This window comes from Aythya fuligula, chromosome 27 (genome assembly GCF_009819795.1).
Source record: "Aythya fuligula isolate bAytFul2 chromosome 27, bAytFul2.pri, whole genome shotgun sequence".
NCBI lineage: Eukaryota > Metazoa > Chordata > Aves > Anseriformes > Anatidae > Aythya > Aythya fuligula.
In genome coordinates, this window is record NC_045585.1 from 1266066 (window position 1) to 1281407 (window position 15342).

The 15342-nt window shown below is 59.0% G+C and overlaps 1 protein-coding gene across 1 annotated transcript in view; it reads right to left on the reverse strand.

The window, feature by feature from the left end:
- The window catches only part of OGDH (oxoglutarate dehydrogenase), a 33380-nt gene that overhangs the window by 10713 nt on the left and 7325 nt on the right, over positions 1-15342 (reverse strand). Inside the window, 5 exon segments of the mRNA XM_032204081.1 lie at positions 1044-1159; positions 3007-3051; positions 8162-8264; positions 12179-12290; positions 12292-12368. Of these exon segments, the coding sequence (XP_032059972.1) occupies positions 1044-1159; positions 3007-3051; positions 8162-8264; positions 12179-12290; positions 12292-12368 (453 nt within the window).

Sequence of the window (15342 nt, forward strand, 5' to 3'; positions counted from 1 at the left end):
CCTGGGGCTGCCTTCCCCACCCTCGCTGGTTCTGCCACGGGATGCAGCATGGAACAACCCCACGAGTGGGGCAGTCGGTGCTCCTGTACAAATCCGACCCATTTGCTTGCCCCAAGGGACCCAGCCCCAGACCCCGGGGTCCTTCTCTGCCTGTCTGTGAGAGTCTGGGGACTCCCTTGGGGAAGGGCAGGTTAGGGAGAGCACCTCACCCCGGGACTCGGAGCCTTTTTAGACCCCACTCGCTACGGCAGGGCGAGAATCTGAAAAAAACAGCCTCCCAAAATTAAGGAGCCCGCTCTCCTTGCAGCTTATCTAAGATGTTTACACAGCTCTGCTTCTCCAAGGTCAACCTGTCTTGGCAGAGACTGCAGCCTGACCGGGAGCCACCCGCACTCTCAGCCCAGGCAGAGCACATCACGACGCCTGGCAGAGGAACGCTGCCTGCTGCCGGAGCTGCACGCTGCAGCCCCAGCTCAGAGCTCCCCAAAGGGCACGGGGGCTGTGGCTGGAGCCCCCAGCACCGTTTGCTGCAAAAAAACAAACCCAGCTGCACCAGCCGGGCTTCAAAGTGCAGGCAGCATTAAGCTGTCTGGGGCTTGCTCAGCCTGCAGCAGCCCAAGCACGCTGCCCCAGTGCAGGATGAAGCCGGGGGCGACCACAGACAGCCGGGCTACCGTGGGGCTGCTGCTATGAGCAGGGTGAGCACAGAGCCCAGCCTGAAAAGCTCGAAACGTGTGTGCTAAAAACAGGCGGCCAGGAGAGGAGCAGGACTGCAGAGCCTGCAGACGGGGATGCTGCAGCAGCGCTCGAGGCGGCACCAGGGGAATAGCGCTGGCACGCACAGCCACAGGCAGGATGCGGACGGCTGGGAGGGCTCCACAGCTCTGCAGAGCGGCGTGGTACGTGCTAACCAGGACCAGCAGCAGGAGGAGAAGGCAGAGGAGCCTCTCCCCAGGGTGAGACTTTCAAAAAACGACTTTTGGAAAGCAGTCGCCGTGCCCAGCCCGACGTGGGCCGGCAGCAGGTCCTGCCCTGCTCCTTACCTCCAGGCGGCGGATGATTTCCCGGAGCGGAAGAGCCGACTCGTTGCCTCCGATGAAAGTGGTTGTGGGCAAGTGGAAGACCTTGTCGAGGTCAGATTCATCCAGCCCGTAAAAGCCTGCAGGATTTTCATGGGTGGGACAAGCGAAAGCAAGAGAGAGAAGGAAAGGAGGGGGATGGGGGGGGTGTTGGACACAGCCACACGGCACCCAGGTGTGTTCGGGAGAGGCGGGGAGGGGACAAAAAGCAGCACAAAACCAAAAATAAGCATGAAGGAGGTTTATACGGATAAAAACCAAGCAGTAATTAAACAAAAGACATTGAGCACAAGGTTATTATGGAAGGTAACGCGGGGAACAAAACACAAAGCAATATATGTGCATGTAAATTGGTAATTAAAATCCAGGGTCAGAATCAGGAAGTTTGTAGCCCCAAGAACACAAAATACACCACGAATTATAAAGAGAGCGGAGACAAAAGAAACAGGGGAAGTGACAGGAGTCATCGAGCAAAAACGGGGATTTCACCAGACGTTCAGAATTAAAAATGTCGAAGCAGAGAACGGAACGGTTAGAACAGACGGACCCAAACGAGGAGAGAAAAAGGAAGAGAAGCAAGAGAGAGAAAACGGCGTCAGCACGAGGGCTCTGCCACGGACTCTCCTGAATAGCTCACCCGGGAGCGGTGCCAGCCGGCACAACGGGTGCTGCTCGCTTCAATTTGGGGTGGCCGGGGCTGGCCGAGCCGGCACGGCCAGGGGGGTGCAGGGATGCAGAGCGCGGGCTGAGCGCCGCTCGCCTTTGGCACCAATGTGGCCACGGGGTGGTTTCGGCACCACCACAGCCGGCACCCCAACGGAGGCTCACCCAGCTCCTGCTGCTCTTTTAGGGGAACTGCTCTGCTCTCTCAAGCTTCTTTTCCAGCCCAGCCCTCGGCTCCGGGAGCAGCCACCGCAGCCTCGCCAGCTCCATCCAAGCAGGGCGGGCAGGTCGCATGCTGCTCTGAAAGCAGCCCCTGGCCAGGCAGCCTGGCCTTGGGAGCAGCAGCGTGCTGGTATTTTCTCTAAAACCCAATTACACATGCCAGCACGCTTGCTATGCGCCTGCTTACAGCACACTGGTGACTGGCAGGGCGCTGGGCTGCTCCTGGAGAGGAGGAAGAACAGGGCACAGGTTGGGTCAGGACCTCAGCACCAGGTTTTGGAGCTGCAGATAAAGCCACCGTGCTGCTGTTAAAGCAGCAGGGCACTCCGGGCCTGCAGTGGCACTCACGAGCCCTTGGATGTGCCTCTGTGCCTGCTGAAGCTCATGTTTGCCTCTGGGGAAACTGAGGCACGGGGAGGAGGACGACTGGTCCTTCTGAATGGGTGCAGCAAGGCAGGGGTGAGGGACGAGTTGCCAAATTTTCACCGGGCCAAAACAGGGCAGTTCCCGCGCAGGAGGGGATCAAAAGCCTCGTGGCTGCGCCTTGTTGAGATGACCAAATAAAAACAAGGGTCGGTTTTAGTCCCCCAAATGGAATAAATGACCTTCTGAGGCAGGAGAGGGGTTTGCACGCACCTCTTCCCGCTGCTGTGCGCAGGTGACACGCACAGCACGTGGAAATCACAGGGCGTAAAGGCAGCTTGGCTTTGTACCAGACTTGAACCCATCAGGGAGATTGAGGCCTCATGAAATGAATAATGACAATAAAACGTGTACTCCAGCAAGCCAGGCATGCAAACACAGAGTATGGAGAAGGGCAGCGAGGCTCTAGCTTGGGCACCTCTACGGGTGAAGCATCGCTAACCAAGCACCCAGCTCGAGACTTTTAGCCAGACAAATCAAAAATGAGCGGGTTACAAAAGTCAGGACTGGTGCGACACGGGAGGGGACCGCGTTACCGGCTTTCCTGCTCCATGCCCAGAATAACCTATTCAAAGAGAGTCCTGCACTCCCGAGGGTTAAAGGCTCAGTATTTGCATACCTCCTACTGTTAACACTCTCAGCCGCTCCTTGAACACTGCGAGGTCTGGGGTGGGCAGGGGGGGTGCAGCAGGGAGAAGATAGAGAGACGCCGTCAAAGTTAGTAAAAAAAAACTGGAACCGTGAAAACTAGTCATGGAAAGCACAAGTCAAAAATACAGTATTCAAACACAGTCAAAACCACCAGGGGCAGAAGGGTTGGGATGGAGGATGACTACACGCTACATGGCAGAGAAATCCCGGTGGAAAGTCTTCAGAGAGCTGCTTGCAGGAGGCAAGAGCACGGAGGGGAATGAGGGGCACCAGACACTGGGTAGCAGTTGAGCTGCATGGTTTGAGATCTCCTCTTACACGCCCCTCACGCGGGGCAGCGAAACCTAAGACGGTGGCACAGCGCCGCAGCGAGGCGCCTTCCACCGCGCTGCGTTACGGGCGCGTTATCACGGCTAGCGGGGAGGTGCAGCAGAGATTTGGGTGCTGAGAGCCTCCCCGTCCTCCCCAGATGATTTTGCTCCACTTGTCTCTACTGGGAGAGCTTATCTCTACAAGACCACTGCCAAGAGAACAGCAGCCGTGCTCTGCTCCGAGGAAATGGGGGCACCGCTGCCGGCACCTCCGCTCCCAGTGCACGTGCACCACGGGGGATGTGGGAACTCCCCCAGGGCCTCCCTCCTGCGCTGTAGGAGCGAGTGGGGCTGTTAATAGGGACGACAAACGGTGCAGCAAGCAGGCAGAAGGCTGACGTTGCTCAAGCAGGCTGCGAGCATGCTCAGCGCGGGGACGCGGCACCGGGCGCGAGCGGCACCGGGGCTCCACTCCCTGGCTGCGTTAGGTGGCCGAGTGCCTCAATCTCACCCGGGGCTATGAGAAAGGCTTTGGGAACGCTTCTTTGGTCAGCAGGGAAGGGAGTTATATGGGCGGGAGGCGTTCCTTGGTGAGACTCAAGGTGGGAGAGGTGCTGCTGTGCCCTCTCGCAGAGCGCTGCTGCCTGCCGAGGGCTGGGCAGGGAGCACCCCGCGGGTGGTGGGGGGCACGGGGCTGCTCGTGGGTCTGTGCAAAGGGACCTCCTGTGGGATGCAGGGGGGAAGCAGAGCTCGGAGGAGTTTGCTCCCAGCCCAGCTCCCTGCAGGGGCTCTTCCCAAGCTGGGGGATGAGCTCTGTGCCAGAGGAGCCCCTGCACCACGGCGGACCCCAACGAGGAACCTGCCCTTGCTCTGGCTCCTGTCAAACACACGGAGCAGCTCCGTGGGCAGCACAGGATTTTGGGGCACGGCTGAACCAACCCTAACACTCCCTGCACGGAGAGGCAGACAGACAGACGCTCAGACACACACCGCCTTCCACACACGACTGGATTTTAGCACGCTAAGGTATTCCCTGGGACGGGTCGTCTCGAGTTCCTGCAGTAACCCCGTCGGTTCTGTCCTACACCACTTACCATGCCGGATCAGCTGCGGTAGAAGATCAAGATGAGATATTTAAAAAAAAAATCAAATAAAACATAAGAAAAGGAAGAGGAATCTGGCACTCCAGCCCTACCACTCCGTTAATCCCGGGTGCCTGGCTGCAGAAGCGCCAGCCTCACCGCGTGCCCCCGGGCAGGCTTTCTCACCCTGGCATTTTCTCCAAAGGTCACACTGCTTAATCCAAAGAGAGCTTCCAAAACAGACAAAAGCAAGTTGCTAAACAAAAGGCAATTGAGAAGAAAGATCAATTTCAGAGATTAGCCATGCAACTCCTTTGATTTACAGCACTGCCCGGCCACAGTTTAAGCTGTTAGCAGCACAGCTCCCACCACAAAAGCTGACCTTTAAGGATTTCTCTGCACAGAAATAGGAAACAAGATTGTTTCGAGGGCAAGGTTAAAAAACATTCCTGTTATTAGCTGCTCTGTAAATTAACTGCAGCCCCAGTGTTAGGAAATACTCTTTCAAAGCAAAAAGCCAGCGGGATTTGCTTAGAAATTGGCTTTCTCTGCAAACAAGCAGGCTATGCCAGATCCTAGGCACCATCCAGAAAATCTGTACTCGTCCTGACTGCGAGGGCAGCAGGGAGACACCGTCCCCACCCTGCCACACATCCCTGCACCTCCTGCTCGCTGCCTGGCGGGGCTGATGCCACCCAGGGTGCTGCGGGCCCTCTACAACCTGCGGGCTCCAGAAAGCCCCCGCTGGAGGCTCAGCTCCAGCCAGCTGCTCCGTGCCCCTTCAGAGCGCTTTTGGGGCTGTGAGTGGAAAATCCCACAGCGTTGGAGGGATCCACAAGGCAGCCCAGGGATGCCCAGCGTGGCAGGGGGATCCCCAAACACACTGCCCTGAGGTTTGCTGGTTGCAGACCTGCCCACCAGCTTTGCCCCTTAGAGGGGCTTTGCACCACGGCTCTGCAGGAGGCTGAGAACTGGCACGGCCAGCGAGAGCCCACGGGGCACTGCCAGCACCACGGTGCCCATCTCCTGCCCCCGGAGGGCTGATGGCAGGGGGCAGCCGCTCGCTCAGGGGCTGTGGTTTGAGGACAGCACAGCTCCGAGCTGCCCCCGCACGGGAAAAGAGCAGTGCTGGGCCGCCGGGGAGCTCAGCGGCACGGGAGGCTGTTGCCAATTAAGGGAAAAGTCCCGTGTCCAGCTCCGTGGAATTTGCTGCTGGGCTGGGCTTGGCCACGCTTTGCAAGGCGGCATTTGTGCAGCTCTCCCTCCTGGCCCCCTCTCCCTCCTGGCCCCTGGTCCCCGGGGACTGCACAGCCCCTGCCTGCCCCAGCTCCGCACCAGCGCCCGCTCCCTCTGCCGCGCTCAGCATCGCCTGAAAGCTGTTTGCTATTTTCTTCTGAGATCAGTCGGATGAAGATTTCCTCACCACTACCAGCAGAAAGCCTATTGAGTACTAAATAATCGTTACACGCAGACAAAAAGCCTCCTCTGGTTACACACAGCCACCTGAACCCGGGGTCCTGCCTGCTGCGGGGATCCAGCCCCAGCACGAACCAGCAGCTGGTACCAGTGGCACGGCTTGCTCCCTGGACTCATTATTTCCGATGAATTTGTGCGATCCTGGCAATTAAATCAACACCAGGAACTGCAGTGACAGATCTCAGAAAGAAAGGCATGAAGAAATTAAGATTAACGCCTGGCTTAGACGCAGAGATCTCGGGCTGAGATTCTCTCCTGGCTAATGCCTCCGGAGCAGCGATGCCGAACACCTCCAGCTGGGGCACGCTGCATGGCTCACGGCCACGCACCCCGGGGGAGTGGGAAAAAGGAGATTGCTATCACTTTACCCAGGTTTTATCACCACCGTGGTGCTGCTGCTGGCATAAAGAGGGCTGCACGGCAGGAGCAGCCCCGGCTGGATCAGACCTGACGGCCGCTCTCGGCCTCTCCCATCACAGCCTGGACCCAGCGAGGGGATCTGAGCTGCAGTGGGCAGGAGCTGAGCCTGAGCTCCTGCTGAGGGGGAAAAGGAAGCAGGCAGAGCTTGCCTGAAAGCCGAAAGGCATTCAGCATCACTCGGCAGGTGTGACACTCGGTGACAAAAGCTACAGCCCAGAGACAAAACGGATCCGTGCAGACGCCTGCGGGCGTGCGCGCCTCCGCGGCAGGACTCGGGGAGAAGCCTCGGGCAGGTTTTTTGTTCCTCTGAGTTTCTGCTTTGGCCAGACAGCAAGAGGGACATCCTGCTCATCCTAAAAGCCTCCCTCGCGGCACTGCTGCTGCTGGCAGACACGGGGACTTGTTCCCAATCCTGCAGCCAGGTTCGCAGCACACATCCCCCCACCTCTTCCCATCACAGCCCCGGGCACGGGGCTCGCTCCTGCCCTAGCCACCGGCTCCTGGTGCTCAGCCCCGCTTTGGCAGCACATCAGACCTCGGGGTGAAGCAGCTTCCCTTTATCCCACCTGCTGGGACGACAAAATCCTAACCCTTCTCTACCACTCCCAGCTCCTAGGAAGAAAATTAACTCTGTCCCAGCCCCAAGCAGGACGCAGAGGTAATCCTGGACAAAATTCAGCAGGCTGCTGCACGCTTCTGACCGGGCCACAGGCGACAACCACACGTGCCCAGCCTCTGCCACAGCAGCTCCTGGAACCAAAACGCTGCTCGGCTGGGTCACCTGGCTGTCACAGCACCTTCCTGCACCCCAGCAGGACAAAAATTGGTTTTGGGGAAGGCTCCTCCTCCCCATCCACCCCCAGCCGGGTGCCAGGAGATCTGGACAGGCACGTGTTCCCATCGGCTGCTGCGCTGTGCGGGTTAGTGATCGTTACTGCAGCTCTAGGCTAAGTTAGAAGCATGCCTCTAGGAGTGCTCGCAGCACCGGGGTCAAACCCCCGGAAAGCACCAGCGAGGTGAGAGAGCTCAGCTGCCCCGACCCTGCTCCAGCTGGAAGAACGGCAGCGTGCTGCGGAGATCACGACTGAAGCACGCTCAGAGGGCTGAGGTTAAGCGCTTTCAGATTTAGGGTCCACGTCCTCGGCACCACACACACCCTCCCGCGCAGCACACGTGCGTCTTTCACTCCAGGCACTGGAATTTCCACCCCCCTACTGGTGCGGGAACGCGTCCCAAAGCTTCCTTGTCATGATCACCGGCAGGTTCTCATAGCTCAGTCTTGGGAAAAGGGGCAAGGCACCGATTTCAAGGTGCTGCATGGGGTTGGGAGCATGGGGAAGGCAGGGCATCACGGCAGGGGCACGCCGGGACGCTTCTCTTGGCAGCGTCAGCCCGGTGTGGATGAGGCCAGCCCCTTCTCCCCAGTGCTCAGCGCCTGCTGGCGGGGCCCTCCGAGAGCAGCAGGAGGTGCCGAGGCACCAGATCTCATGCTCTCCCCGTCACAAAACCTCTTGGCTGCTTGCCATTTCCAGAAGAAGTGCTGGCTTCCCCCACGGGATGAGTTAATCCCATTGCAAGGCGAGGTAACTCGCTCTGCTGGGAGGAGAAACGGGACCCGAGCGGAGAGCTCGGCTCGGCGCACGCTGGCTGGGACAGCCGGAGGGGGGCAGAGCTGCTCCGCCGCCGCACGCTCCAGGAGTGATTAAATTTAGAGTGATCATCACGAAGGAAACCCAAGAGCTTCCCTCTGCACGGGTGAAGCGCTCTACCTACGAAGCTGTGAAAGAGAGAGGAGCTCAAGCAATGCAGCACTGACTGCTGTCAAAGCCCTCACCCAGTTTGTCTGTGGATGAGATAATATCGGCCGGAACGGACGAGTCCAGGTCCGCATCCAAGATGCCCAGTGGGTCGAGTTGTGCTACATGATGCCCTCGAATCTATGAAATGGGCCAGGAGTGGACAGGAGAACAGATACCAAGAGGGACAGGAGAGAGGGAGAAAAACAAAAGAGGGGAGGGGTAAAAAAGTTAAATTACATTAGAATTAATTTGCAGAGCAATTCTCACCGACGTTTGGAGAAACAGTTACTGGTGCATCATCAAAATTTACACAACTAATGCCGAGAGGATCAAGCTTTGCAATGTGATGGCCCCTGACCTGGAAGCAACAACACAGATTAGTCATTAAAACAAGTTAGTTCGAGAGGCATTCCTTAACAGAGAAAATTCAAGCAAGTCATGCAGTTTCCCCCTTTACATATTCCGCAGAGCTGCCGGACAGGAGGGACCCGGCTGCTCTCACAGCACGCCTGGCACAGCTCTGCCATGGCACAGCTAACAGCCCAGTCTGTGGCTCCAAACGAAGCCTGGAGAAGCTGCTCAGTGCGTGGGGAAGAACCCCAGAGCGCTCTGCACCGGGTACGGGTGCCACCCACCTGACCCCTCTCCGATTTCTGGGGGCCCCTCCGGAGCAGAGACCTTCCCAAGCACGAGCCCCAGGGCTGCCTGACTTCCCAGAGCTCATCTGACTTCCACCCCAAGCACCTCCTGGTGACAACAGTGACAACTCCACACTGCTCCTTCCCTTTTAAGCCTCAGAGCAATTTAAGAGCCACTTTTCCTGATTCTGACTGATCTACGCCCAACTGGCTCTCACGCCAGCGTGGCACAGAGGAGACCAGCCTTGCCACCACCAGCGGTAACTCCAGCGAGGCAGAGGAACGTTATTTAGGAACATCTGCCTGCACTATTAGGGGTCTGCATCTCACAGCATCCTTTTTGGGAGAGAAGTCTGCAGTAAGGCCAAGGCGCAGGACGTGGAGCGCTCAGACTGCTGCTGTAGGAAGAGCAGGGGCAGCAATTTTGAAGGGCTCTGGCACTACAGGAGCATCAGCGGCTCCAGGAGGCATCTCGCTGGGTTTGTGTCTGCACCAGGAGCCACAGAGAGGAACGAGAGGCAATTCGTTGACTCAAGAGTTCCTTCAGGGCAGGACGGTCAGCCCGTGCACACCGCCGTCACGGAGGGGGCTGCAGTGGGTCCGGGACACGACGCTGCGGACGGGGCTTTGGGTGCAGGAGAGCTGTGGCCAGGAAGGTGCTGACGGAGACCGCAGCAGGGTGCTGACCATGGAATGGCTCCACCACTTGCTTTCCCTCCAGCGAGATGCACGGGGCCCAGCATTTGTCCCACGCTGGTGCTGAGCAGCCGTGGCTGTGCTCCTCCAACCACAAATCCCATCCTCGTCGGCCTCCTCGGCGCTCCCAGTGCTGCCCAGTCTGTGTTTTCAATACTTACTGCCTTTATTTTCAATACTCACTGCTGCCCTCCCAGCAGGGCACTACCTCCTACCCGGCAGACGCCTGAAGCTGCAGATACTGCATTTTATTCTGACTCAGACCTGACCTCTTTTGCCACAGTCTGAGGAAACTTTTCCCTTAGCTGCTCACGACAGCAGACAGCTCCCCGTGCAAACTCAGCTCACCCCGACGGGCAGAGCGCTCAACCTCAAGCCACAGTCCTGCCTCTTGACAGCTCCAGGTCTTGAAACATCCAGGCTCAGCTCCGCTTCTGGCGTGGGCTCCCCAAAAACTGCGTGATGCTCCTCGCCGTCAGGACAGTTTCCAGCTACTGGAATCGCTCGTGCGCAAAGCTATTGGGATTAGCTCGCATACACCAGCCGTACGGCTCTAATGCTATTTACCAGAGTCACTCGTATTCTAACTGTCCAAACAGGCTTTTGGGGAAGGCTTTTTGTAGTTTTACCAGCCAGGAAGCCTGAAATGAGCCACTAACTGTAAGGCAAGCAGCTGACTGAGCACGGTCCCCGCAGGCTCTCTGCGCCCCAAGCTTGCTCAGGGCCGCTTTGTCCGGGATGCGTTTATTGGCTCATCTGACTTGCAGCAGAGCATGAGGACTATCCCGAGGCTTAGGGGCAGGACGCGAGCTCACTATGCTGCTCCCACGTCCATGGGGCAGACGTTTGAGGCTGGGTGCCCTGGCTGGGAGCAAGGCCGGTGAGCAGGGGCGAGGCAAGGAGCATTCGGTGACCAGTCCAGTACACATCGAACCCCCAAATTCTTGTGGGAAGGAGGAGGAGGCCTTTTCCCAGCAAGAGCCACGCTTCTTTTCATTCCCCACATGCAAGGTTGCCGGGCTGCAGGGCGCTGCCACACGGAGCTTCGTCGGCAGCCGTGGGAGCAGCCAGCAGCAGAGGTCCCGCCGGGTGGGTGGCACGGCCGCCCTCGTTACAGGGACACAAAGGCAGATTGTTTTCCCCAGCTCGGAACAAGACCACACCGGTTATTTCAAAGGAAATGATGAATTGGACACGTAAGCACTGCTACAATTAAGGAACAAGCCAGCGCTGGTGCTACCACGAACCACGGCAGAGCAGGGGCACGGCTCACCTCTAACTGCACACACACTCCAGCTCGATCCAGTTTCAGAAATTAACTGCCTGGTGTTTCAGGAGGTGACACAGCACCGGCAGGGCCTCCTGCTCTCGCCTACCTCCCTCCACACACCACGCTGAATTTCCCCTCCAGACAAACCACGGCAGCTCACAGCCACCACGGCTGCAGCCGTGCAGCGGCACCGGTGCAGGAGCGGAGGCACATTCCTCAACAAGGGTTAGAAAAAAACAGGCCGAGAGCAACCAGCTCACAGCACAGCCATTTCAGAGACTGAGGAGCGGAGGGAATGCAGAAGAAATTGAGGATTTGGGGTTCAAGCTGCTGGTCGGAAGTCGCTGCCTCCAGCCACACCATGCACTGCTTGATTTATCGCAGCATCCGCCTGCTTGCTGAGCCAGCAGGCGACGCATGGCACTGAGAAACCACTCGCCCGGGGTTCAAAGCCAGCAGGGCAGTCGCCTCCCACAATCCCGGCCAGAAGGCACGGTGCAGGTCCTCACAAACAAGCCCTGGCTGCACCGTGCCCAAGAAAGGCAGAGCAATGCCCCAGGACTTGGGTGTGGAGGCGAGCCGGGCTGGGGCACCTTCTTTGGGCCAGCAGGGCGCAGGCTGGGCAGACCTTTGGAATTAACCTGTGGCCCAGTCCCTTGGGTTTTTCCGATACCTGAGCAGGATCCTGACCTGCAGCGAGTGCTTCTTTCCAGCAGCAGGTGACACGGGCATGGCAGAGCTAAGGTCACCTCCACCGTGGCTGGGTTTGGGAACTTCCCACCGCAGTCCCCAGCGAAGCCCACCCTGGGCAAACCAGGCTGCAACCAAAAGGTGAAAGAACGACAGGCACAGAGACACAGCTCTGCGCCCTCCTGAGTAAAACGTTGGCCATGTCATTGGTGCACACGCTGCTCCTTCAGCCAGCGGATGTTTCCCTTCTGCTCAGAACTTGCTTCTCCCGAGACGTTGATTTTGGCAGCGTCGGTCTGAGCTTCAGGCCGGTGGCGCCGCAGCCTTCTCCCACTTTGCAGATCGCAAGGAAACGTTTCCTGAGCTTCTATTTTGGGACCTGAGAAGCTCTGTCACTTGAGCCACGGGAAGCAGGACGGCCGTCCCACGCTACTTCTGAGCGAGGCAGGAGGTGGAAGCAAAGCGCAGCGCCGCGCTCACGCCCCAGCCCCGGCGTGGGAACGGGGCCCCCTCCCGCAGCTCCTGGCTGGCAGCACTGCTACAGAACTGCTCTGATCGGGGGGACAATGGCTTTAATCTTCCTATTGTCTAAGAGCCATCAGCTGAGCATCTGCCCCAGCAGGTCAGCAGATGTTAAAAGCCCGGGGTGCACACACAACCCGTGCGCCACGCATCCAGCACGAAACCACCAGGGGCAGGGGGTGCCCGAGCTGCTGGGGGGGCTGCAAAGGGCAAATTGCACAAAGCGACCTCCTTACCTGGTATGCCCTGATGAGAGATTGCACTGCGAGGTGGTCTTCCACCAGTTTGTCTACGTTGGGCTGTGCTTGAACCAGGAACTGTGCTTGTGACAGTGCAGAAAGGCTGGTGCTCAGTGGGGGGGGGGCTTTGGTAAGCGGTGCCTGGAGCAGCTCCGGCGTTGGCGTTGCGGAAGAAGATGTCCCATGACTAGGAAAAAAAAGAGAGGCAGCGGGTTCAGCACACACAACGCAGCCATCCTACAGGACAGGACGGTCACAGGAGCCTCAGCTCAGTGTCACAGCGGCCTTCAGAGACCGGCTGCAGGCTTGGGACAGGGGGGGCCAAGCTCACCCCAGCTGCACCCAACCACCACGGAGCCTGCAGGCACCTCTGCAGCCTCGCTGGGGAGAAAACACTGAGTGTTAACGAGGTGCAGGACCAGAGGGGAAAGTCTGCCGTGCTGCACGTCGTTTGTACAGAACCCACGCAAATTGGTGCTGCCTTGCTTTGGTTTTTAGAGACAAGTGACAAAAAGCACAGGTGCGATTGCGTTTGGACAAGAAAGGATTAAAGCTGGGGCTGGGCTCACCAACGGCGTTGCCCTGAGGAGCTCACGAACCTTTGGCAGCCCCGGCTGGGCACCGACCTCCAGCGAGGCAGCCGTGGAGCTGGCAGCCTCCGACACAGAGCAGCTCAGCCCCAGCTTTTACCGCCCCCTCTCCACCTCTCCCCGTCCTTCCAGCAACCAAACGCGACGTCCCCACGCAGCCGATGGAGCTGGGGCCGAGCTCTCCAGGCCCCAAAGCACAGGTCAGCCCCGTGCTGGAGGCGTCAGGCTCTGCACGAAGGACACGATGCCAGCAGAGGAAGCGCTAGGGAATTAACTACCGCTGCCTATTTTTGGACAAAACACAACTGCACGGTCAGGGTCGTGGATTTAGCTGGAAGCCTGGTTTCTGTTGCAGCAGAAACCACCGTGGAGAATAATGCTGGGCCCAGGACGGCCTCCTCAGTTTGGAGTTTGCTCACCAAGAGCTCCAAAATGAAGCCCTGGTGAGGTGCGGGTAAGCCAGGTCAAAAACAGCCTTCAGCGCAGCTTCGGTGCCGGTTTGGGGCAGAAAAGGAGCTTTTTCACCCTGCTACCAGGGTGACCGGGCACCCGAGCCGCAGCATAACCTTTGCAGGGAGCACCAGCTCCCGGCTCCGGCCGTCACATGCCCGGGAGCTATTTCCAGCCGCTGCGACTCGCGTGGACGCCCCAGCACGTGGCCGCACAAGGTGAGTAAATTTAGAAGCAGGTCACGCTGACGGAACATAAATAAAAACTGGGAAAAAAAAAAAAATTTGGCGCCGGGGGCTGGTATGCATCTAACTGATTTCCCCCAAAGGAAAAAAAAAAAAAAAAAAAAAGTAAAGAAAAGCAAACACAGCGAACACCTGACCGCGCTCCTCCGATTGTTTGCTGCTGAAGGAAATTACAATGAGAAAAGAGAGAGGCTGCCTCCTGCTCCATCCTTCCTCCCGGCCCCTCCAGCCGTAAACACAGGCCATGGCAGGAGCGACCAAAGCTCCCCGAGGCTCACCAAAGAGGAGCCAACCTCCACGGCCCTGCCCCGGGCTCAAAGGGAAGGCGGCGGGTGGCCCCGCGGCGCTCAGCCTCCTGCGGGGAGGCCGTGTCCTCCCGTGGCCCCGTCCGGAGCCGCTGCCTCCGGTTTGGGCTGCACAGGGCCGAGGCGCTGCGGGGCGGGCAGGAATCGGCCTCGCTGCTGTTTTCCAGGCCATTAAACAGCCTCCAGGCAAAGCTGGGCGAGGGAAAGGGAGCATCTGCTAGCAGCGAGGGGGGGAAGAGAGGCTGGGAAAGGTTTCTGCATGCAGTCGAGCCAGGGTGGGCGCAGGCAGAAGGGGTCTGGAGCTCGCTTCTCGAAGCACGGTGGTTTTCCAGGCCACGTGGCCCTGCCATCAAGGTGTGTAAGGAGCCATGCATTGAAGCACGGAGACGCTCGCTTCATCCCAGAGTTAAAGCCAGCCCGGGACAGCCCCCTGCATGGCTGCTGGCCCTGTGCGCATCCCAAAATCAGCATCGGTAACACGGCAGCAGGGACACGGCCGCCAGGAGCTCAGTGGGCAATGGGAAGAAGAAGGGACAGCAGGCAGCGGTGCCCACCCGCCCCGCGGAAACCGAGCATCCCACTCGCCTTCCTCACGGCCGCTTTCCCCCAAAAAGCACCACCATTCCCTGCGTGACCCCATGGGTTCTGGCCCTCAGATCCATGACCCCTCGGGGCCGCTCCCTGCTCCGTGCAGGGCGCCCAGGTCCGGCCGCGATCTCCCCGCGCAGGGTGCGGCGCCGGCTGAGTCAGCTCGGGTACTTTCACCGAGCGTTTTATTGCCCCACGTAATTACCGAGGATTTCAGGCTACTTTACTGCGGGCTGTGCCCCCGGCGAAGGTTGCGGCCTCGATACGCGCCATAAACCCATCAGCTTGCAGGTTTCTAACCTGGTTTCGAGCTCGGTGTTTTTCAAGGAAGATGCAAACACGCACGTGTCCCCCCCCCCCGGCACGGCTCACCTCGGGGCTGCTGGCTGGGATGGCTCTGGAGGAGCTCAAACCCCGCACGGGAGCAGCCCAACGCCAGCGCTATCGGGGCTCGTATCGCAGCGAGGACTTTGGCTGAACTGCTGGCCCAAGGTGCCCGCGGTGATGCAGCCGAGGGGTGCTTGCCCCTGAGCTCCTGCTCACCCTCCTGGTGCCGCAGCTGCTCTCCGCACTCCTCCTCTCCCTCCATCCTCGAGGCTCATGCACCCAAAAAGCTCGGACCTGCTGCTGGACCTTCCCACGGCTGTGGCTTTGGCCAACCCATCACCAAAAAATCCCAGTGCTGGGCACACAGAGCTGGCCCCAAACACAGCTCGCCAAGCAAAACCCAGCTCCTCCCAACTCCACCGGGTCTGGCTCACTGGATTTCAGCGGAGGCACGGCACGCACGTCTCAGGACACCCCGTCCCCATCCCCGGCCACATCCTTGCTGCTTCTGTTGTGGACCTCGGGTGACAGACCCGCACCTCCTGGTCTACGAGGCAGCACTGGCTGCTCTGGCAATAGCCCTGCATGGCTGGAGAAGCCACGAGCTCCTTCAGAGCAACGGGAAGGGAAGAGGAGGAGCTGGAATCACTCCCTGG